Source organism: Mus caroli, unplaced genomic scaffold (genome assembly GCF_978045245.1).
Source record: "Mus caroli unplaced genomic scaffold, Mus_caroli_1 scaffold_2, whole genome shotgun sequence".
NCBI lineage: Eukaryota > Metazoa > Chordata > Mammalia > Rodentia > Muridae > Mus > Mus caroli.
Window position 1 is genome coordinate 144,730,934 of NW_028227257.1, and position 24,854 is coordinate 144,755,787.

The window sequence follows — 24,854 nt, forward strand, 5'->3', positions numbered from 1 at the left end:
ACGAGCAATGGTAAGTAAATGTTTTTTAAAACATTGTCTTCCACAAAGACCAAATGGTAGATGGTGGTTAAGGAAAAGCATATGCTAGTTTGATCTGCTTGTTGGTGGAGCCAAATATCAGCTTCAGTTTTTTTTGTTTTTTTTTACGATTTATTTTTTTATTTAATATATATGACTATACTGTTGCTCTCTTAGACACTCCAGAAGAGTGAATCGGATCCCATTACAGATGGCTGTGAGCTACCATGTGGTTGCTGGGAATTAAACATAGAATCTCTAGAAAAGCAGTCAGTGCTCTTAACCATTGAGCCATTTCTCTAGAATCCTCATAGAAGCAGGAGGAGTGAAGATGGGATAGGGGGTCTGGGGGGGGGAATCAGGAAATATAAATATAAATATCCAATAAAAATAAGAAAAGAAAAGGATATGCAGTCACTAAACTACAATTTTTTAACTTGTCAATAACATAAAGAATAAATGATGAAGGGCCAGGGTATAAATCTGTGGTAGAGCATCTGCCAAGCATGTGCAAAGCCCTAGTTTCCATACCCAACGCCAAAAAGGGAAAGAACCCAAAAGGTTGTCTTTTACTGAAGAAGAACAGCTCAGGGGCTACAAGCTTAGCCACTGAGAAGGTGACCCATCCCTACACCTACTCACAATGTGACCCTAGTCACAGAGATTCAAAGAACTTCCTTCCTCTGTGACTGTGGTTTTCTCATCTATAAAATAGGGATGATAACATAGGGCCCCAAGGACTGTTATGAACGTATTATATAATACATGACAGTACCGGGAAGAGCAGGGTACACATAGTGGGTGCTCACACTCATTTATACCACAAACACTGGTCCTATCATTACGTACTTACTACATGCTAAACCCTGTTCCAGGCTACGGATACATAGATGAATAAAATCAACACAGCTCTTCCTCTTTTCAAGGCACTCACATTCCAGCAAAGGAGAGACAGACAGTAAATAAGTAAATATACAAAATGTCATAAGTGTAGAAAACAATAGAGCAACACAAAGAGAACTTGCTATCTGTGGTGGATGACATTCTGCTCAACTATATCTGCCTCATCATCTGACTCTAACATCCTTTCTGCTTCAGAAACGGTAACACCTGCAGAGCTCTTTCCAAGTGCCAAGCTCTAAGCTGATGTATGCTGTATTAACTCAGTGACTGTCACAACACTTCAGATGATGCTGAGACTCAGATGAAGCAGCAGGTCACATTCCTGCTAGACCTAGAATCTGAGCTCATTATGGCCCGAGTCCTGAACTCCAGGCATTCTGCTACATTCCTCACCGTTGGTTAGTCAAATCCAGCAGCTATGCTTACAAGTGCACTGTACACTAAGATCTGTGGAGACATGTAACAGGAAGAGGCAGTTTGCTGAACTGACCTGAATAAATGGCAGACAGAGGACAGTGGCACAGAAGCTCAGGGAGAGAGCCAGCAATTGCTAAGGTACAGTTCAAAGTCACTAAGCCCAAGTCAGACCCTCAGGCTTTCTCCTTCTGACTTGCTTTTTCTTTCAGAATTACCAATGTCTATAAATGTGGAGGCTGTATAATGTAACAGCTTCATCAATACTTCCTGCAATGTGCTAATCAAGCACACCCCCCTGTAACAAGAACTATAAAGCCAGGGCAAAACTAATTGGAACAATAGACAGCACAGTTAGAACACGAACTTCGGAAGCAGATGGGTTCAAGCCTGAAAAATGGCTCTTCTACTTACTAATCTGTGACCTTGGGCAGGCTTTTAAACTTCCCAGCCCCAGCTTCCACATCTGTACTATAGGCACTTCTAAAGGACACTTCTACAGCTGGAACAAAATGAGACCGCTACGAAAGGACACTTGTGAAATAATAAAACAAAGCAACCTGTGCTGTCACAGACATTTAATCCCATTTACATAACTTGACTTATGATGGGGATATGCACTAATGAGCTCATTATAGACTAAAGATAGCCTGATTTGAAAATGTACTACTTCACACCCTAGCCTTTTAGGCCATGTGGCTTGGCAACACAGCACTCCTTCCTGGTGATCACACGGCCACCTGGGAGCCAAGACTCACTCTCCCTGCCAGGATCACCATAAAGCCACTGTACTGTGCATTTCTAATCCAGGGAGAAAAAATATTCAGAATTCAAAGTATCACTTCTACTAAACACACACACACAGGTCACAAGAGTAAATGCTGTGATTATTCTGTTTTATACACAAAGTATATGGGGCTCAGAGAGCTGGATTATCCTGCCCAAGAACACAGTACTTATCATATTGGTTTCTTTGGCTGTCCTCTAGCTCTGCCATGGCTCTCCCTGGTTGTATAGCAATTTTCCTCCTCATCCAACTAAGCTGGGGACCATCCTACCCACCACATCCAGCCTGTTGTCACAGGCAAACTTCCTGGAGAAATCGGGTGTATTTGTATATGGGGGCAGCCAAGACTTCTTATCTTGGAAACTTTCTGGTCTAATTCTATGAGGAATTCTCCTTTGATCGCCTCAGAACTTTGGTGTGGAGGAGGAAGCCAGTAAGGCATCAGAGCTCCCATTCAGTGTCCAGAGGAACAGAGGGAGCTAATGTTGGCAGATACCCAATGAGTAGCATTGGGAGGGAACAGGTCACTGGGTGGGGAGGATGGCTAGCATCTCTGGCTTTACCAGAAACATAAAGCCAATCTATACTAGACTTTATTTGAGTATACCTTCCAAGGGGTCTTGTTCACTGTAATTCATATTCAAAGAATAAACCAAGTGCTTATTAACAATCAAACTACGGTGCTCCTGAGCAACTTAAATTCCAAGATAATTACAACATAATGACTCAACTCCTCCCATCCCTAAAAGCAGAGCAAAGGAAAGAAAAAAAAAAAAGGCATGCACATGAGGCTGGGAGAGGGGTTAGTATGAAGAGGAAAGAAAGCACTCGGGACTAGAAGAGACCCAGTGAGCAAAAATAAAAGTAGCCTTGATTTCACTCCCAAATAGCCAGGACTTTAAAAAAAATTTTTAAAAAGCCGTGTCCAAGAATTGCCTAACTGCAAGAATGAATTCAAACACTGAAAGACAAGGAGTTAAAACATACTGAGTACCTGTTTGGTCCCCCAAGGAAGAAGCCCACATATAATACCTGATTACTCCTCAAATCACAAACTCTTAATCTCATCTTACAGATACTGAGGGCGGTGCACACCACCCTGATCTGAGGAGCACAGATGCCCACAGCTTCTGGCTTCCAAACTGTCAAACCTTCCATTACATTCAGCTGAGATCATTCCCAAGCAGACTCCCTAGCTACTCCTGGCCGGTAGGGCTCCTCCAGGGATAGCCTCTGCTCAGAATTACCCTAGGAGTTATACTGCATAACTCTCATCCTATGCTTCTGTTTATGTTTTGTCAGATCTGGGCTGTCTTTTCCCCACTGTCTCTCAGTATTTTTTGTTATCTTTGGTGGTGGAGGGTGTTGTAAGGGCAGAGGGCAGATATAGAGGGACTAGAAGATGAACAGGATTGGAGAGCATGATGTAAAATTCACGAAGAATCAATAAAAAGTAAAAAAAAGAAATTACTTTTCTTTTTACTTGTGTCCTGGAGGTGGGTATGTGTGTGGCATCACTCATGAGTGGAGGTGAGTGGAAAACTTTCAGGAGTTCCTTCTCTCCTTCCACTAAGAGGATCCCAAGGACGCACTCCACGTTGTCAAGCTCGGCTGCTGAGTCACCTCCGTGGCCCTAACATTAAAACTCCCCCAGAATCCATGCACCTCTCAGCAACTCCACCATTAACCAGACCAAGGCCATCACTGTGTGTGAATGGTCCCTGGCTTTATCCTTTGCATTTTACAGAATAATCTTTACAACAGCAGCCAGAGAGATCTACACTATTCCCCTGTTCAAAATCCTTAATGATTCTGTGTCATTCTAAGTCAAAGCCAAAATCCTCATCACAGTTTGTAAAATCCTCCAGGCCTCGGCTTCCTCATTGCACTCTGACTTCATCCCTGCGCTCTCTGCCACAGCACAAGTCCTCATGCTGTTTCTCGAATAGCCAAGGCAGACTCCCTCAGGGCCTTCAGACTTGGTTTCCTCTGTTCAGGGTCACATACAGGTACATGCCACTCTCCCACACACTTTAGTTCCCTGCTGTGTAATCATCTATCTCTGAAGACAGCCCAGAGTGTCTTCATGACTGAATCAGTATCCTCATCAGCTCCATCCGTGGCATCCTGTTCCTTCCCCTCCACGCTTTTATGCAGGAGAGAGAACAAAATCATTCTTCTCCATAAGCCCCCTTCTCTCCTTCTGTGTGTGTTACTGACCTCCTCTGCTCAAGTGCCACATGGTAAAGGGCTTTGTCTAGCCTGCTGCCCACTTTATCCTGTGTCTACACAAAGAACACACTCAGCAACAAATATCTATCAAATAAGTTACTGACTGTCCAGGATGCTTTCTATTTGGGGGGGGGGAGCCCAAAACAAAATAAAAAACCAAACCCTTCTATATTCTTCTAAAAGTACATGGTAGTTGTCTGGTATCAGAGGAGGAAACACAGGTGGGTGGGAGATGATCTGTCAAGAGGGAAATGGCAACTAAAAACTATTTTATATCTTGATTGGAATGGTAGTTACAGGGACATATAAATTGATCTAAACACACCCTCATGTACATTTGATTTTTTTTAAGATAAACTCACTCATATATACTTGATTTCTAGTTATTTACTTATTTTAAGACACAGTCTCATTATGTAACCCTGACTCGTCTGAAGCCCACGATGTAGACCAGGCTATTTTGAACTCATAGAGATCTGCCTGCCTCTGCCTCCTGAGTATGTGATTAAATGTGTGTGCCCCCAGCCGAGCATCATGTACACTGGAAATAGTACTCACTAAACTTAAGATACACCTTTAAGGAGAGTTAAAGATTCCTGAAGTACTGTACTTTAGACTGCCCAACTAAAACATGGCATACAAACCCACTGTCAGATGATTTGAGTGTTGAAAATTATGTTTTTAATATTAATTTACTTTTACTTTATGGTTTCTGAGTATTTTTCCTGCACATATGTCCATGTCTGGTGTCCACGGAAGCCATAAAATAACAACAGATCCCTTAGAACTGTAGTTACAGACAGCTGTTAGCCACAACGTGGGCCTGGGAGCTCAATCTGGGACTTCTGTAAAGCAGAGAGTGCTCTTACCCACTGAACCATCTCTCTGGGCCCTGGAAATAGTTTACTCTTAGTGATCAAACTTCTGAAACTGTAAGCAAGTGGCCTGGGAGCTCAATCTGGGACTTCTGTAAAGCAGAGAGTGCTCTTACCCACTGAACCATCTCTCTGGGCCCTGGAAATAGTTTACTCTTAGTGATCAAACTTCTGAAACTGTAAGCAAGCCCCTAATTAAATGCTTTTTTCTATAACTTGCCTTGGTCATGGTATCTCTTCATAGCAATAAACCAGTAACTAAGACACCTATATTATTAAAATTTAAAATATCAATCTCTGCACCCTTTACTATGCAAACCAGCAAATGTGAAACAGAAAGCACTCTTACAAGGCTATAGAAGCAAGACTAAATATCTGACGTGAAATAGCTCCAAATCTGGATCCTCTTTAACTCTGCTTGTCCTCACCTATGAACCTGAGGAAACTCTCAAAGGTTTACAGTGATTATGTATAACAACCACCACCACGACAACAAAGGAAACCGTCAAATGGGATGAAGCAAACAGAGCACAGTGTCCCCTTGCTTACTACCATCAGCCAATCCGTGAGCAGAAGGAGGCATCAACTATCATAGAGGTGTCCACAAGGATAACAACAGGTTTGGGTCTGGGGAACAGTGGAGAGGTCACCCAAGTACGCTGAGGATGGCTGTGGAATCCTGAAGTGTCCGTATCTCTCAGCAACTCAGCACTGCACAGAGGTGTTGCAGGCACGAGGAACACCAAGCAGAAGAGCAACCTCAGGCCTCACACTCCACAGTCACCTCTTCCCCAGCTCCCAACTTTCCACCTCATCGGTTCTCAGCAGGATTTGGAGTCAGGCTTTAGAATTTACAAGAGCTAAAACACAGCTAAGAGGCTGGAAAGACAGCCTAGCAGTTAAGAGCACTGCTCACTCTCACAGAGGCCTCAGGATGGCTAATCAGCACCCACAAGGTCACTCACAGTCACCACAACTCCAGTTCTAGGAGATCTGACACCCTCTTCTGATTTCCATAGGCATCAGGCACACACACACACAGTGCACATGCATACATGCAGGCAAAACAATCATATAACTAAACTAAAATAAACAAATCTAAGGAAAAAAGCCACCAAAAGAAAAACAATTTAAAACAAGATATCTGACATTTGGGAAATAGTGCTAAATGAAAAATGCAAACACTGAACAACCTTTAAAAAAGAATAAAGAAGCCAGGCAGTGGTGGTGCATGCCTTTGATTCTAGTACTTGGAAGGCAGAGGCAGGCCAGTCTCTGAGTTCAAGGCCAGCCTGGTCTACAGAGCAAGTTCCAGGACAGTTAGGGCTACACAGAAAAACCCTGTCTCAAAACACTGACAAAACAAAACAAAACAAAATAAGGAATAAACCAGGTATGGTGGTGCACATTAGATCAAACATTCAGGGTCATTTTTAGCTAGCAAGTTTAGGATTAGCCTAGGCTACATAAAATCTTGCCTTGAAAAAAATAGGGAATTCTCATAGAGAACAGGACATACTGCTTCATTTAGTGAGAAAACAGTACAAAATCTATTTCCTGAAGAACAGTGTAGAGTATTTTTACCAGAAAAAAACAACACGATAAATTCCTACAAGCCACCAAGCTTGTTGTTACACACCTTTAACCCAGGGCTCAAGAGGCGGAGTCAGATAGTTTTCTACAAGTTTAAGGCCATCCTGGTCTACATAGGGCAGAGAGGTCCAGAACAGCCAACACTATAGTGAAACCCTGTTTCAAAACAAACATACATACAAACAAACAAACAAAACAACCCCAGCCATATGGCTGATCTTCGATGGCAGCAAAAAGAAAAGGACTACTCAACTTCTGGGCCTGACCTCCTACCATCTTCCATCTCTTCACTGATCAGAGAGCCATGAACTCAAACAAACTCTTTTTTACAGAACTAAGACTCTCAAAAGTGTGATGCAGTGAGGTAGGAGCTCAGAGAGGCTCAGCTACAGAATTGCAGTTGAGCAACCAGAGTTAAGGCAAAGAAGCAAACTTGTAGATGACCCAGAGGCACAAGAGTCACAAATAGCCAGAGAAGGCAAATCTTCCTAGAACTAAGCTTGCAATTTTAAAAACAGAAATGGATCTTAGTGACCTCCTCCTCCTCCTCCTCCTCCTCTCCCCCCAACTCTTGTATTTCCCAAACTTGCTTTGGGGTATGTACATGTGCATGGACATGAGCCTTACACTAGCTGTGAGAGCCAGGGCCAGTGCTTTAGTCTTCTGACTCTATGTCCTCATCTCTATAAAGGGAGTGAGGCCCTTATCCGTCTGTGAGAAGGAATGAAGGAAAGAACAGCATTTGATTGCATCAAGTGGGTTCTGCCAGGTGTCATTGTCTCCCAAGAACAACATAAACAATCCCATGATTTTAATTTTACAGATGAACTTTCCAAGATTAAGAGAAGTGAGAAGACCTACTACTGGTGGCTATTTGAGGCCAGCCTGGTCTAAAGAGTGAGTTCCAGGACAGCCAGAGGTACACAGAAAGAGAGAGAGAGAGAGAGAGAGAGAGAGAGAGAGAGAGAGAGAGAGAGAGAGAGAGAGAGAAAAGACCCAATAAATTTTTAAATATTACAAGAGGAATAGATTCTCTGGTTTCTTAATCTCCTGTCTGCAATTGTACAGGCCATTTCACTTTGCTGAGCCTTGACTTCCTCCTGTCCCAAACTGAAGAGTCTGTCTTCAGGTCTGCCAGGTTCCTCTACAGTCCCCAGATTTTGCAATGCTATGAATTCTGTTGTTCGTGTTCACTGTTGACTTGGGTTCACTTCAGATCAGCCCAAACGCTTGTCACATTTTTATTTGAAAGATCAGACTGACATAACACGCATCTTTGCAATCCTGCTGGAGTTAACGGTTGCCCTTGGTGTGTCAAATATAAATTTGAAGGATCTGTGTGTTTAACTTGTAAATTTCAAAGACACAGGATTCGTTACATTAGTTCTTACAATATTTTATCTTGGCTAATGGATGTAATCCAAGAGAAAGTTGACAGACCAAAACCCTCTGCTCCTGCAAACCTCATTTTTTATATACTTTCTTCTCTTTGACAAGGTGGCAGGGTCATGAGGCCCCTTACTGAATTATGTGTTTGGTAGTTTTCCAGATAAAAAATGGATGGTCTGTTCTTTATTATGGAAGCTATGTCATGTGAGGGGATAAAAGTTGGTTTTAAAGTAAAAGAACCAAAGTTTCCATTAGGTCTTGGCAGTGACTTCCACATGGCTCTAGTGGCTTTCTGTGTTTAAGGTTATTATTTGTAAAGTAGGTAAAAGAGTACACAAAGACAGGCAGAGATTTCATAAGGTTAAGAGTGACAATAAGCCATGTGATCTGTTGGGAGTAAAGAAACCCCATACACTGTTACTTCAATGGACAGTGAATATTAAGAGCAGAGAAGGATTAATACACTGGCCATCACTCTGCCAGGAGCTTGCAGGTTATACACAGGGCAGGAAGAAGAGACACTGCTTAGATTTCAACTCTGTCACCATATATATTCTGAATAAATGTACTACCATGACTAGCCCTAAAAATGATTTTTAAAGATTTTACTTGTATTTACATGAATGTATGGGGGGCATATGCCAAATGTGTGTGGGTACTCCATGAGGCCAAAGAATGGCAGACCCTTGAGCTGGTGTTAACAGCAGCTGTAAGATGCCTGATAAGGTACTAGGAACTGAACTTGGGTCCTCTGGAAGGGCAGTAAGCACTCCTAACTGCTGAGCCATCTCTCAAGCCCTCTACTTATAAATCCTGCTTCTGATATTCATGAGTACTTTCAGCACTTTCCAGAATTATTTATCTGAACAGAGAGTAACAGAAAAACTTATGATTCTCAAATCCTCCCTACTATTTACTGGTCATTTGATCTTGGGCAATTTCTTAATTTCTTAGAGCTTCAGGGCTTTTTTTCAATAAACTGTGGGCCACAGTGGCTTTCTCAAGCAAGCTGGAGGTGATACAAACAAGGTGCCTGACAAATCGTCTATGAACAAACATAAAGTAAACATAAGGCCTATATGTCCCCACCAGAGTCTGGTATAGACATGCTCAGAAGACACTTCCCAAGCAAACATATATTGGTCTTTATGGCTGTTAAGTACAAGGCTATACTGCCTAATTCGCACAATGTCAGAGCAGAGTGTTAATTCAGTTTTATACAGTATGAAAAGTGGAGCTATTTTCTGACCATAAGGCAAGAAAAAGTGCAGTCAAGGCAGTTCTTAGTATCCTTGGTGTTGTGACTCTCATGTCATGGCTCTCACGGCCACGCGTGCACCCTGCTTTCTGTGCTCTCAGCACTCTGCAGGCTGAGGCAGCAGCATCTCAAATACCTGGCCACGCAGCAAGACTTCACCACAAAAAGAAATGGAAGGAAGCAAGGAAGCAAGGAAGCAAGGAAGGAAGCGAGGGAGGGAGGGAGGGAGGGAGGGAGGGAGGGAGGGAGGGGAGGGGAGGGGAGGGGAGGGGAGGGGAGGGGAGGGAAAAAAAAATCATGATACTATGATACATGACATTTTGTAGCCAAGGAAAGCTGAGCAGAGCTCCCAGCTTTAGAAACTAAGGCCTCTTTTTTTTTTTTTTTTTTTTTTTGGTTTTTTCGAGACAGGGTTTCTCTTTATAGCTCTGGCTGTCCTGGAGCTCGCCTCAAAGGTACAAGTTCACCTCTTAGAGCCAATCATGACAAATGAAGCAGTTTCCATAAAGTTATACGGCATGCCAGGTGACACAACAGGAACCCGGTCATTCTCTCTCCTTTCTAGTTATCTGGAAGATGTCATTCGTTTGCTTTACATCATTCAAATGTCCCTTCCTTTCTGAAGCTTGCTTGTATAAAACCCCCAAATTTCTCTAACTTTTTTAAAAGATTTTTTTTAATTTGTGTGTCAATGTACATACCCACATGAGTTCATGTACACCACAGATGTACTAGTGTTCAAGAGGCCTGTGGTGGTGTGAGCGAGAAGGGTCCTCACTCAGTGCGTGTGTCTGAATACTTGGTCCCTAGTTGGTGGAACTGTGAAAGGATTTGGAGGTGTGGTCTTCTTAGAGGAGGTGTGGGGCTGGCTTTGAAGTTTCAGAAAAACTCTTTCCATCCCCCAGTGTATACTATGCTTTCTGCTTGTGAGCTCTCAGCTGCTGTTCCAGCATCATGCCTGCCTGTCTACCACCATGCTCCTTACTACGATGGTAATAGATTCCAGTACTTCTGGAACTATCAGTCCCAAATAAACTCCTCCATGTATAGGCTGCCTTGGTCATGGTGTTTTCTCACGGCAATAGGAAGTAAGACAATGCCAAAAGGCTGATCAAATCTCTCGGAACTGGAGATACAGTTGTAAGCTATCTAACGTACGTGCCGGGAACTGAAGCCAGGTAGGTCCTCTGCAAGGGCAGTAAGTACTCTCCCCCGCTGAGCTCTCTCCAGCCCTCCTTTATCTCTTTGCCCTGCTGATTCTTCATAGACATTAGCATCACTGGACATTACACTGACAGCTTATTACATCTGCTCAACTAACTCTCAGGTGAGCTTCAGAAGAACAAGGAGCTTTGCTGTTCTGTTTACTGCTGTACCACAATAAAGCATGTGTCCTATGGTTACTACTCAGTATTTGTTGAATGGCTAAACAAATTGATCCAGTGTGTGGTGCTGTGTAGTAGTAATAGGGGCTTTGTTTTTCTGCTGTGTAACCATGGCTCATGTTTCACCTGGATTGTTGTAACTTTGATTGTTGACTGTTCTTTTTATCTCTACTGTCTCATAAATTCCATATGTTAATTAGCAACGAGAGAGACACCCACAAAGTTCTGTAAGATCATCAATCCATGCCCTTAACCCATCCAATGGCTTCTCCTCACCATTAGAAGAAATCCCGATTCCTTCCATGGCCTTGAACCTCCCATCGGTACCTGTCCAAACCCTGCTCTCACTAACCTTTCTTTGAGCTTCAGGCACACCAGATTTTCTATTACTCAAACATGTCACCATCCAGTCAGTTCTTTCAAGAAAGAGTTACATTGTGTAGATCAGACTGGCCTTAAACTTCTGACTCTCCTGACCCCACTTCCCAAGTATTACCTTTTCTTTTTAAAAATATTTTTAATTTATTATTGGTGGGGAGGGGTTGCTGCCACAGCCCACACGTGAGGCCAGAGAACAACTCTATAGAGTCAGTTGCTTCTTTCCACCTTTATGTGGGCTCAGGGACTGAAGTCAGCCTATCAGGCTTCTATGGCAAGGGTTTGTTTTTAACCCACTGAACCATCTCATCAGCCCTGTCTTCTCTTTTCAATTTTAGGAACAAAGATCTATTTTTATTCATTTAAAACCCCATTAAGAAACAAAACAAAAAACCATGACTTTGGATCTATGCCTTTAATTCTTCAATTACCAAAGACTAATGTAAAAATAATTCGATAGGGATTATGGGGTTAGAGTTGACAAGTGTCAAGTTGCTTTGTGATCTGAGGCCTTTGCTTGCCACTCATCTTTCCTGGACTGTTTCCCCTAGGCTGATGATTCTGTCTCCTCATCAGGTTCTCGGCAGAAGCATTAGCTCCTTACAGAATCCCCACATACTAAAACTGCCCTCTCCTCTAACCCTCCCACCACTCGCCCTCACTTGAATACCAATGCCTTTTATCTCCTCCTAGAATTCACTTCATGTGAGCTGTGATGACTCTGTGTGCTAACTTGCCCTAACTTTCCTGCCAGAAAATGTGAGGACAGGGGGTTCTGAAATTCACTGCTGTAGACCAAGCATCTAGCACACATAGGTATTCGGTAAACAAGACTGTACCAGCAAACTGATCTTATAGCACAGCCAGAGTAAAAGACACAGGTAAGTGAGCCACATCATTGGCTCAAGAATGCTGCAGGCCACTGGTTTCCATCCAAGGGCAACTACCCCACACCACTGGAATACGTGGATCTCAGCCAACTTACTTAGGAATGGGTACCCGAATTAGTGTTCCTTCCACTTCTGGGTTCAGATTCATTCCACTTTCTCTTATAGCCTTGATAGCTGCAGCTGTACACTGAAAACCAGATCAAAAGGTAAACAGAATTAGTAAATAATTATTACCAGATGCAAGCCCTCTGTCGATAACTGGCAACCCATCTTGGCAGAACATGGAAACATTTAGTTCTGTTACCAGTAAGATCAGGAAGTTACACTGGTGTAGAGTGCTTTGATCAAGCTGAATAGCAAACTATGTCCACTCCTGGTACCAGTGTATTGCGGAAGGAAAAAAGAAAGAGTAGAAAAAAGAAAAAGAAAACAGCTCTGCTTCTTTGAAAAGATTTCAATGGTTTGAGGCAACACAGATCAAAACCACAATAAATCCTCCAGGGAGGAGGGCTGGTCTGTGCAAAGATCGGTGCAAAGACAGATGAAAGATTTCATACGTTAAAAATTCCAGTTGACATTTTACACTCAAAATATACCAGTGCCAATGTGGAATGAGTAAATAAATTTAACTCGTTCACATCTACACTCAATACCAAGCTTACACACACTTCGGCATGAGCAATAAACCTCCAATGGTGTGCACAGCAAAAAGGGCAGAATGGCAGAAGAGTCAAAGCACGATCTTGGAGTCAGAAAAGCTTCAGTTTATAGCTAGCTCTGGGACCAGGATCCCTGCGTGGTATATTTGATCATTCACAATCAGAGATGATGAGGTACCCGGGCATCACTAAGACAGTGAGTGAGCTAAAGCACCTTACTCAGTGATTGGCACTGTTAACATTCAGTAAGAGCTGTTAGTGTGTGAATAAACTGTGTCCGTGTACTGAACACAAGTTAATGGCAGAGTTAATGAAAGCATCACACTGAAACACTATCGTCCTAACACCCTTCAGGAACCCCTCTGACAGGCTCCCTCCCTAGTGCAGAGTCCCTAACATTCAGCCTCACCTTGTATCAATCCTAAAAGCAACAGAAAGTGGGTAGAAGAGATTTCCACTAGATGACAACAAACTCACAAGAACAAGGCTTCTGACATACTCAAAAGTATTTCAGGTTTTTCCAGAGCAGATCATGCTATGCCACTGGAATTCAAGGCCAATTCCTGTCTTTGAGTTCCTCCCCAGCTCTTATGTCTGAAAGGCATGGAGGGTGGCACACACCTATTTTATTTCTCCAAGCATCTCACTGTTAATGTTTTAGAGGAGGTATCTAAAAAACTTCCATTCCATCTTTAAATAATCTTAATCCTATACCTGTATGAGGTCAAAATGGCAAACTAGAATATCCACACCCAGATGTGAAGAATGGCATTTCTGGCATAGACTCTCAGGTTGGAAAGGGAGCTGTGATATAATCAAGCACCAGCTGTTGACTGTGAACAAGTGGCCTACAGGGTAAAGCCAAATCCTTTAGCACAGACAGCATTCTTTGACAACCCAAGAAATATGCAATAAAGACATGACCTATAAAACTTCAGTTACTCTCAGGGGTAAGGAGAAGCTGAACTGCATTTGGCCCAAAGTTGTTACTTTGTCTTTATAAAGATCCTCAAGCTCAGTATACTCAGTAATCATTACATGAGGAACAGACTATGAGCACTTCATATCTATGTGGAACTGAAGAGATGGCTCAACAGTTACCAACACTTACTGCTTTTGCAGAGGAGCTAAGTTTGTTTCTTGGCACCCACGTGGCAGCCACTCACCATATGTAACCCAACTCCAGGGGATCCCTCACCATCTTCTGGCCCCTGTGTGTACCGCATGCACATGGTACACACTAAGCAGATAAAACACTCACACACATGAAGTCAAATTAAAGAGGATAACTAGGCAAAGAAATAAAGTTAGTACCCCGCTGCAGAGAATAGCTACTCTTAACAAAATCATTCATATGTAGAGTTAAGAGTAAAGGGAGTACCCCCACTTCACAGAGGAAGCTTTATCTCCCATCCCCCAGCCTTCTACAGCTTCTCACCACATAACCAGCAACTCCCCCTACCACCACCAAGCTCCCTTTCAGTCTAGCTCAAGTAATCCCACACAACCTTCCCTTGAAGGTACAAGAGTACTCACTCACCAAGCTAGGCAGGAAGTGTGCCCTAATATTTCCACCTTCACAGTAGAAGGTACAGTGCCAGCTGAAGTATAAGGCAAGTGTGCACCAAACACTTGAACAAGATATTAGTAATCTTGTTTAAATAAATGTATTAGAAAATGCATCTCCTAATCTTACTTCAAAACCTTATTTTTTACATTTTTTTTATGTCTTTATATTCAGGGAAAAATGTTAAGTGGGATTTTTTTATATATAAAGAAACCCACTGAAAGTAATTCTAATTTATCCTAGGTGTGTATATTTTGGTAGGACACAGACCTCAGGAAATTACAATCATTTCTCTAACAGTATGTTTAAATGATCCATGGGTCAAACAAACAAACAAAAGGCATACATACATATACAATTTCCTTCCCTCATCCTAGCCTTTATTCCATCCCTAGAAGGGGGCACTCACTGGTATCCTAAGGTAGACTGGTTGCTTTGCTCTTAATACTAACCAACTGGTTACAGCTACTAGAATACTGTATATAGTGAGAAAGATCACTGACCCCATATGGGGATAGGCAGAGAAGTGTTACACTATCAATTAGCAATGCCTGCCCTTGCTATTCTTAAGCTAACCCTCCATGATGGACAAGGAATAGCAAAATGTCTGTAGGCAGTAAACAGTCAACCCTGTTAGTGCCATATGGATTACTGCCCTTCCACTTTACACTTCCGTGAGCCCTTATAATACAAAGTACATGGAAACAGACCTCTAGGACCTCTTAAGCATCAATGAGTTCCCAGCCTACATATAGAACCTACTCACTTGGAGGACTCTGAAGCCTCCATGTCAAGCAGAGCTCTGTGCAATAGCAGTGTGAAGCTGGGGGAGGTGAGCCTCTGAGTCTGCTGCCTGAGCCACAAAACAGAACACTTGTGTTGGTCTTTCTGTTGATGTGTGAAAGAAGCTGTAAGAAGGTGACCGCCAACCCAGCAGAGATTTCCACACATCTTCCATCCACAGAAAAATAATGGAGACTGCTAATTTTTGTTGTTGTTGTTCTTTGCTTTATTCAAATGACGCTATGGTTTTTATTCGATTCTTTTCTCTCTCATCATTAACTGTAGCTTCAGGCATGTTTAGGAAAGGGAGCAACTGTGTGCACCATTTATCAAGCAGAATATATGCTAAACAAATGCAACACAGTTTTTGCCTTCAATGCGTTTGAAAGATTTTACATGTAAATCTGTACTGTGTCACAACAGCATGACACAGAAATGTTCACGTTTGGGAAGAAAGTCAACTGCACGTGAAACAGAGAGGAATTCTATAAACACAAGGAGGATTAGCTCAGCATTTTGAAGCTATGAACCTTAGTACTCTATGGCAGCTTCTAAAGCTGGAGGAAGGAAATGTTTAGTTAGAGCTGTTTGTTTAATGTATACACCAGATGAGAACAAGGAATTCAAAGGACAACGTAACTACCACTCCCTCCCTGTGCCTGTACATGGACCCCACTACTGAGATACTGGTAAAGCATTTCCCAAAACCCAGGGAACTGCATACTAAAGAGATGGCAAAGATACTTTAGCCGAAAGATGAAAATACACTCCAACTTCCTAAGAAAAAATTAAGCAGTTAATACCTCCTCCTGCTTCATAAGAGATGCTCTGGTGGTCAATCAGGTGCTACTCTGTGAATATCATTTGCTATTTAATAAGAGAAGTGGCTGGCTCTGAAAAGCAATCTGTCTGATGAGGTCTTCAAACTGTGTAATTAGGAGGCTATTCCCTAAATTGGCTTACAGTGCCTATGGGATTAGATGAACAGGGCAGAGAGGCCTCAGTGGTCCAGAGGGGGCCAAGGAGGGAAAGTTGACAGTTTCCTTTGCATCCATTTCTATGCTCCTCAGTAACACTATGAATGAGTGCTTCCTTTCCATAAACCTAATAACACATATCCACCAACTTAAGGACAATGTATGGAATGCTTTCATGGTCCAGGCATTGTGTTTGATGTGGATACAATGAACACATTATATATGACTCTTCTACTAAAAGCTTACAACCTAGTGGGTAAGTGACACTCATATTGTACCTCATCACAGGAGGAGTAAATAGCCAGTCAGGGTGTTTCAAGTCACAGGAGCAGTACCTACAAAGGCCCAGAAGATGCAAAAGGCATGATGTGCTCTAAGGCCAGTATGAGTAGAGCGGTGTACCAGGATACAGTGCCACAGGACTGCAAAGACTGGAAGCAGGCCAAGGCCAGATCACCTAAAGCCTTCATGATCACAGTAAAGATTTTGGGCTTTCATTTCTTTCTTTCTTTTTTTTTTTTTTGGTTTTTCGAGACAGGGTTTCTCTGTGTAGCCCTGGCTGTCCTGGAACTCACTCTGTAGACCAGGCTGGCCTCGAACTCAGAAATCTGCCTGCCTCTGCCTCCCGAGTGCTGGGATTAAAGGTGTGCGCCACCACACCCGGCTGGGCTTTTATTTCTTAAAGACTGTTTTGAATTATGAGAATGGCACAACCCAATATACACTTTGAAACATTCAAGTTCACTCAGGCTGAAGGACTGGACTGGAGTTGGGCAGAGAGTAGCTGTAGCTCTAGAAGCTCAACTGGCCTAGTAGCCTCAGGAGTCTTCTGGTTGGAGATGGTTGATTCTGCTCCTGTGCTAAGCTAGTTTGTCAAATCCAGGGCACAGACAAATCTACTGAGACAGAGACCAGAGCAGGAAGGTGAGGAAATGGAAGCCCAGAGAAGAAGGGACTTGCCAGAGGACCAGGCCAGTTGGAGGTGGAGAGGGGGCTAGATTTCAGGTTCTCTAGGTTTCTCAACTGGAGCCTGAAGGTGAGACGCACCTCATCCCCCAGTCTCTAAAGCCAGGCACTACTTGTATTGGTGTCTCGTCTGAACCAAGCTGACCTCCTGGACGGTCTTCTCCAAATTCTAATACAGGGCTCACAAAATGGCCCTCAGGCCATATCTAGCCCATTAAAATATTTAATCTGTCTCAAGAGTTTCTAGTTTATTTTGAGGCAGTCTCATTGGTCCTCCTGCCTCTAACTCCTAAGAGCTGAGATAACAGACACAAGTCAGCACTCCTGGGTGCCAGACATTTTTAAAAGAGAAAAGTGGATTATTCCAAAACATTTAGACAACAAACGATACTTTGTACAACATTCAGGATTACTAGCTTCTTTTGAAACTAAAAACTGGAGCATCAGTTAATAGGAATTACAGGCCTACATTTCTACCCTGCAATCTTCAGCAAGAACTGGGCAAGAGGTGCCCCAGAAACAGGCCACATGACTACTTCCAGGTATGGTGGTTTGAATGAGAATGGCCCCTTTAGAATCATATATTTGAATGTTTGGTCCCCATTTTGTGGAACTGTTTGGGAAGGATTATTATGTGTGGCCTTGTTGGAAGAGGTGTTGAAGTTTCAAAAGCTTTTAGCTAAGCTCCATCTCTATGTCTGCCTGACTGCTACCATGTTCCCCTCCATGATGGTCAGAGACTAACCCCCTGGAACTATGAGACTCGAATTAAGTGCTTTCTTCTTTAACTTGCCTTGGTCATAGTGATTTGTCACAGCGATAGAAAAGTAACTAAGACAGCAGGTTAGCAGACCCTTACACTCCCCCAAGAGCCAGTCACTACTCTCCATTATTGTTTTTCAAATTACTTAGTTGGTCACTGTAACATTTGAGTTTAACAGATAAGATATATAGAAATAAGAGAGCTTTTTTTTTTTAATCCTAAATTTTCTTTCATAATTTTTTTCCCAAACAAAAGGGAACATTTCCTTCTGACCTGATCAAACCTCCTTTATTCCAAAAGAAACTCTGAAGACGGACCCTTCCAAAAAGGCACCTTACCTCTGGGAAGCTGGCCATATTCACCAGAATCACCTGTGGCGACTTCATGGAGATCTGGCCAATCTGATTTAGAGCAACCTTCCCATCAGCAGTTACCACAGTAATATGATCAAGGGATCCTAAAGAAAAAGTAATAAGGTTTTAGGATTCTAAAGGACCTTAGAAGCCCATACCTCTTTATCTAATCAGATTCAACCAACATACATAAGCATCTTACCAATGTGGCAAGGCTGTTCATAGGAAGTTTCAGGCAGTGGAGAGAGTATGTAATGCTAGCAGAATCATGTGGGAATTCCTTACTGGTACCAAGGTGAGTAACCATTCTAGTTTGCCTGGACTTAAAGCCTTTCCTATGGCATAGGACAGTTCATCGCTGATGGATGTCAGGACAGAAACTCAAGCATGGCTGGGGCCTGGCGCAGGAGCTGATGCGGAAGCCATGGAGGAGCCGCTTACCGGCTTTACTGGCTTTTCCCCATGCTTCTCTGCTTTCTTTTTTTTTTTTTTAATTTTTTTTATTAGATATTTTCTTTATTTACATTTCAAATGCTATCCCGAAAGTCCCCTATACCCTCCCCCCACCCCACCCCCCGCCCTGCTCCCCTACCCACCCACTCCTGCTTCTTGGCCCTGGCGTTCCCTGTACTGGGGCATATAATCTTCACAAGACCAAGGGCCTGTCCTCCCAGTGATGGCTGACTAGGCCACTTTCTTCTACATAAACAGCTAGAGACATGAGCTCTGGGGGTACTGGTTAGTTCATATTGTTGTTCCACCTATAGGGTTGCAGACCCCTTCAGCTCCTTGGGTACTTTCTCTAGCTCCTCCATTGGGGGCCCTGTGTTCCATCCTATAGATGACTGTGAGCATCCACTTCTGTATTTGGCAGGCATTGGCATAGCCTCACAGGAGACAGCTCTTTTTTCGAGACAGGGTTTCTCTGTGTAGCCCTGGCTGTCCTGGAACTCACTCTGTAGACCAGGCTGGCCTTGAACTCAGAAATCCGTCTGCCTCTGCCTCCCAAGTGCTGGGATTAAAGGTGTGTGCCACCACTGTCCAGCTCAGCCTGCTTTCTTATAGAACCCAGGACCACCAGCCCAGGGATGGCCCTCCCCCATCAATTATTAATTAAGAAAATGCCCTACAAGGCCTGCCTACAGCCTGATCTTCTAGAGGCAGGCTAGGCTTCTCTGTCCCACCCTGCCATGCTCTCGTTATTACCATCACTTTACAGATGAGAAAATGAGACTTGAGAAAAATAAACAGACCAAGATCACAGAGTTAACAAGTGAAAAATAACAATCCAGAGCCAAGAGTCTCACTCATGTCTGCTCAAGTCTGATTGCAAACTATGTTCTTCTCCTTCTCTACACAGAAACAACTGTGCACAGAAGCATCAGGGCTTTGGCCTTTACTCTTGCCACCCCCACTCCCACCCCCAGAGATCCTGATTCTGTTGTAATGTTTTTAATTCACCACACAAGTCTAGCATACAGCCTGTTTAGAACAACTTCCTTATGTTCCCTTGCCTTTGGTCCTGAGACCCTCTTCAGAAACAAGTCCACTAAAACAAACAAAGCACAGATTATTAAAACCTCACTGTTACTCTAGATCTGATCCTTTTCCAGACCTGAATATTCTGAGCAAAATTTTCATTAGTCAAAAAAGATAAATAAATCCACTGCTCTAGACAGAACATTATTCAAAGTCTCTGACTTCCTATGCAAATGAAACTAAACCCTTATTACTCACCGCAGGAACTACTAGTGGACAGTTTATTCAGAGATACAAAGAGAAACGGGGTCCTGGAGGTGGGAGAGGTATCTTTCAAATAAACTAAAGCTATTCTGACAACATGGTGTGGGATTAATGCACTACCGCACTATGGCCCAAAGACCAGATTTGAAGTACTCATCCAGATTCAGTGTCATCATAAGATGACAGACAGTAGTTGGCAACACTGGCTTTTACCTGCAAAATGTATAATGATAAAAAGTCTCCACAGTTCTAAAAATCCAAGGACCTAATAACAACTCACTGCTCCCAGATTCTAAGCCCCTTCTGGGCTACCACTTCCTGATCTTTAAATGAGACAGGAACTGTACTTAAAGTGCTTTTATGAGGACTAGACCCAATAGTATTCTAAAAAGCATTTATAACTGAGACCCAATAGTGCTGCTATGATTTACTGGAATTTTTATGTTTTAATCAAATGAACATCCTTGCATGTAATTTCCCTTCTATTGGGAATATATTTCCATGTTTTTGAAATTATAAAAGTTATTTATTTCACCATAGCTTACAACCAAGAACAAACTTAACTAAGAAAGTATAGATGTCTACTTTAAGAATTACAAAGCAATGGTCAAAGACACCGAGATTGGAACTATCTACTATGCTCAGAATAGTTAATCATCTTTAAATAACCACTTCACCCAGAGTGATCCAAGGAATCAGTCATTGATTGCTATAAATTAGTTGGCTGAATCACCTTATAAATTATTTAGAGTTTTCTCATCTTTTAAAATTAACTACAATCACTTAAAATTTTTAGATTTAGGTTTCCATACATCAACAGATCTAGCAGAAAAGAACTAATATCCAAATAACATCAGATCTTTCACTCCATAGTATCTTAGATTCACTTATAATTTTTCTCAACATTTCTTGAATAAATCTTATTTAAAGCTGGGTCTATGGACTCACTCCCATGATCCCAGTGTTTGGTAAGGTGAGGTAGGACGAAAGCGTTGAAATTCTAGTATATGACTTGTTTTTCCCTCTGGCTGGCCTAGAACTCACTATGTCGACCACTATGTAGGCATGTGCGTCTTTACTCAGAGAAGTCTCTTTAACATCTCTCTGTAGCAGTACCTGATCTCAAGAACCCTGTCTGCCTCCTCAGTTTTCAGACCCTTCTTACAAGCCCTCAAGTATCCTACGCATGTTTCAACAGTAATGACGGCAGCCTTAAGTTACTGAACACATCCTATAAGCAATGCTTCATGCTAATACTTTTTAAAAAATATTTTTTTATGTATATGAGTACACTGTAGCTGTACAGATGGTTGTGAGCCACCATGTGGTCGATGGGAATTGAACTCATTTTGAGCCAGTATGTGGTTGCTGGGAACTGAACTCAGGACCTCTGCTCATTCCTGCCCCAAAATTTATTTATTGTTATATGTAAGTATACTGTAGCTATCTTCAGACACACCATATGAGGGTGTCAGATCCCATTACAGATGGTTGTGAGCCACCATGTGGTTGCTGGGATTTGAACTCAGGACCCTTAAAAGAGCAATCAGTGCTGAGCCATCTATCCAGCCCATGCTAATACTTTCTAATGCTTTCATTAACTTATAAGATGATTATTATTGCGACCATTTTACAGATGAGGAAGTTGAGGCAAACAGAATAATTTGCCCAGTGTCACAACAGCTCTTATTACAGAACTTAAATCCAAGTACAAACATGACCATCTCTAGCTATGTATTCACTACTGCATTATGTGGTTTTACACAGTGGTTTACCTGTCTGCCCTTTCATATGAGTTCCTAAGTTCCTGGAAGTTAGGAAGCAGATTTTCCCTCTGTGTCTCTGTACCTATTTCAGTAAGTGCCACAAAGTGTGTGCTCAGCACCATTGCAACAAGTGAACAAGGATGATGGGGGATGAGGGAAAGCAGCCCAAGGAAGGACAAGCCTGCATGGAGGCCAAGTACCAGCATATGTCATGGGACAGATGCACGTGAAGAGGAAAAGTGTGGCTGGCTCAGGTAAGAGTGCAAGATGATGTAAAAGAACCTGTCTAGCAGAGACCACTGGCTAAATTTAGCTTGTTTCACCCCGTTTCTTTACAGCCTCAAATTCTACACAGAACATTATACAAACTAAACCATAAGAGAAGGGAAAAGGGGAGGTCTGCTACAGATAGGTCTTAGCTCAGCTTTCCAGACGGACTGTAAGAGCCTTGCCACAGAAGTCCCCTCATGAGCATGTCTGTGCAGTTGTGGTGGTTCCTATCCCCTCAATCCGTATCGACATAATGCATCAAATCCTTTCCCCTCAATCTGTCCCCAGTGAGAATCTCCCTCAAGCTCACTCCTGCCCCTCATTTTCTCAGAGGTTAACATTTAACAAATTACACTCCCACCCTCTTTCCGAGCCTATCATCTTTTTAAGTTCAACAAGAGTGGAACTGGCTGGCTCATTTTAAGTATCACGTTTCTCCCCAGGCTTCTCTCAAGCTGCTCTCTGGTTTCGGCTGCAGAATGTTAACAGGCCAGAAAGCACAGGGGAGACAGAGCACTTTATCAGTTTCATACCTAAAATAATAAGCAAGCTTAAAATAAACAGTTGGGAGAGATTGAATGGCACGCTGTACTGTCAGCAGAGGCAGAAACACCCCAGCACAAAGGTTAACAAATGCCAGGAACTGCCTTCTAGTTTCCCGCCAGATCGCATCTCTGAACTCAACATGGTTCTGATCATTTTTATAATGAACTGAGGACTTTTTACAAACAAGTTCATGAAATATCTTCTGTTTTCCTTAAAAACTTCCCCAATCAAAACATGAATGAGAGAGCTGAAGTTCCCGCAGATACCTTGGTGGTGATGGTGGTGGTGGGGGTCCCAGGCTTAACTATAGGATGATGACAATTTGCAAAAGGCCAATTTAACAGCAATTGGATTTTTCCTGCCCACTTGTACCATTAGCTGACAACCCACTTCTCCATCACATCTGCAAACAGTTCTCCTAGACAGTTCTGACATTTCCCACTTAGGAAAGCCTCTTTCAGGAAGCTATTAACCTAAACGGAATCTTCCTGGTCAAGCTCTTGGGTACAAAAGGGCCTCAGGTGGGCATGTCTGTAGAATTCAGTTTTCAGTACAGGCTAAGAACTACCAAATAAAACAAACTGGGGAAAAAGGAGACTAAGGACATAGAACTATGAGCCTAGATACCTGCATTTGCTTATATCTCCAACTATAAAAGAACACATCTTTTTGAGAGTGTAATTCTATAAGAGCACCAATCGTGACAGGTTTTCTCACCACTGTGCTAATTTTCTGTGGGCCAAACATAATACTTCCCCACAGGACACAGCTGCTTAATGGACACATTCAGCACTACCCCAGAGCCATGAGACACACTAACTCACTTACATTCTACTGCCCCAAAGCCATACAGCAGAAACTAGACAAGGAAAGTCCTCCGTTATGGAAAAGTAACTGCTCATAAACACCAGTTAGTCAGGCCGACACGAGCTGACTCGGTGACACAGCCTTGTTCTTTCCCACTGTAACGCTCCCGGAAACTTAGGTTCAGCCACTAACCTGGTGCAGTCCTTACGTTGAGAGTCTTATTGAAATTATCCTTAAGTGCTTCTGTCACAGATTTCATGTCTTCATCCACCTCTTCCAAGTTGATTATATCCTCAACCAAGGCTCTATTAATGGTCACCCTGGCCTGGGGCTGTCCTTTCCCTTTAGCTAAAAAGGGAACAAACAGCCAGTGAGTAACAGAACAGAAGCATAACACAAGTAACAAACATTGGCAGTTTCAAAGGTGCCTGCTGTGCACAGGCGCACTGTCAAGGGCTAGACTTTTATACAATTCATCTCTGCCCTACCCAGGAGCTCGTATGTACTGGGTATCAGCTAGCTCCCACATCCGTGCTAAATCCTTGGACATTAGCAAGGGCACAGGCTTTACAATTAGACATTCTGGGTTTAGCCAACTGCAGCACACTGGCTCTATGACATTGGACAAGCTACTCTATCTTCATAAAAGAAGACTAATAAAGTCTGTATTATAAAGCTGCTAAAGGAAGACAAATGAAGTTACTTACACACCCAAAAGAGTAGACATACACTGAGGAGTCCAGAAGTAAATCAATACCTTATTGTTTAGAAAAACAGAAGACAAGAAAGGTAAAGTAACTTGCCTAAGGTCACAGGTCAGGAAATGGTCAAGTCAAGGTTTGGTCCCAGATCTGTCTAATTTTAAGCCCATGAACTTTTCATAAGACCATCTCCACAAGTCTAATGGAGAGAAAGGAAATGCATTAATTCAGGTTCAATCATACTAAGACAAGGTTAGGCTCAGCACTATGGCTGATCTGGACAAAATGAACTGCAGAGACATTAAATACTAACCACCAGAGCACACTGACGAATAGCTTAGAAAATCAACAGTGCTAGAGGGCGGGTGGAATCTGATATCATGTCTAAACGTCAGGGGTTTTTCCACATACATTCTGTAATTAATGTGCATGTGGCACAAATACTCTTGTATTTCTACATAGGGGTGGGAAAGGATCAGGAAGATGAAAATACCTAGATAGTATCTGTGTAATAAAGGCTATGATGCTAATACTAGACACTTAACAAAACATTAAAATTCATTCAGCAATTTTTATTATCTACAGCTAGTTGACTGTGCTGTGTTCCACATCCTAATTTGAAATGCAACTTCAAATACTCTCTTCCATCTGACACTCAAGATAGTTCTCTGAGTCGGAAAATACAAACTCTGGGATGTAAGGCATTTAAACATTTGTCCAAAGTAACCAATGAACAAGAAGCAGAGTGGCTTCCCTTCTAAAGGTCTGTTCAAGTCACTATCCTGCTCAAAGCCCCCACTGCTCTTGAGTAAAAAGGGTAAGGGCTTATTA

At 42.5% G+C, this 24,854-nt stretch overlaps 1 protein-coding gene across 2 annotated transcripts in view; it reads right to left on the bottom strand.

Annotated features, from left to right (window-relative positions):
• Positions 1–24,854, bottom strand: part of Mrrf (mitochondrial ribosome recycling factor) — a 52,715-nt gene that overhangs the window by 19,490 nt on the left and 8,371 nt on the right. The window contains exons 1-4 of one of the 2 annotated variants that reach the window (XM_085834973.1): positions 24,126–24,222; positions 23,515–23,670; positions 18,176–18,294; positions 12,218–12,309 (exon numbers count right to left, since the gene is read on the bottom strand). In XM_085834973.1, coding sequence (XP_085691099.1) covers positions 12,218–12,309; positions 18,176–18,294; positions 23,515–23,581 — 278 coding nt within the window. In that variant the 5' untranslated portion in view covers positions 23,582–23,670; positions 24,126–24,222. Of the gene's footprint in view, positions 1–12,217; positions 12,310–18,175; positions 18,295–23,514; positions 23,671–24,125; positions 24,223–24,854 lie in introns of those variants that run through there. The other variant, XM_021155532.2, reaches the window with a different exon arrangement.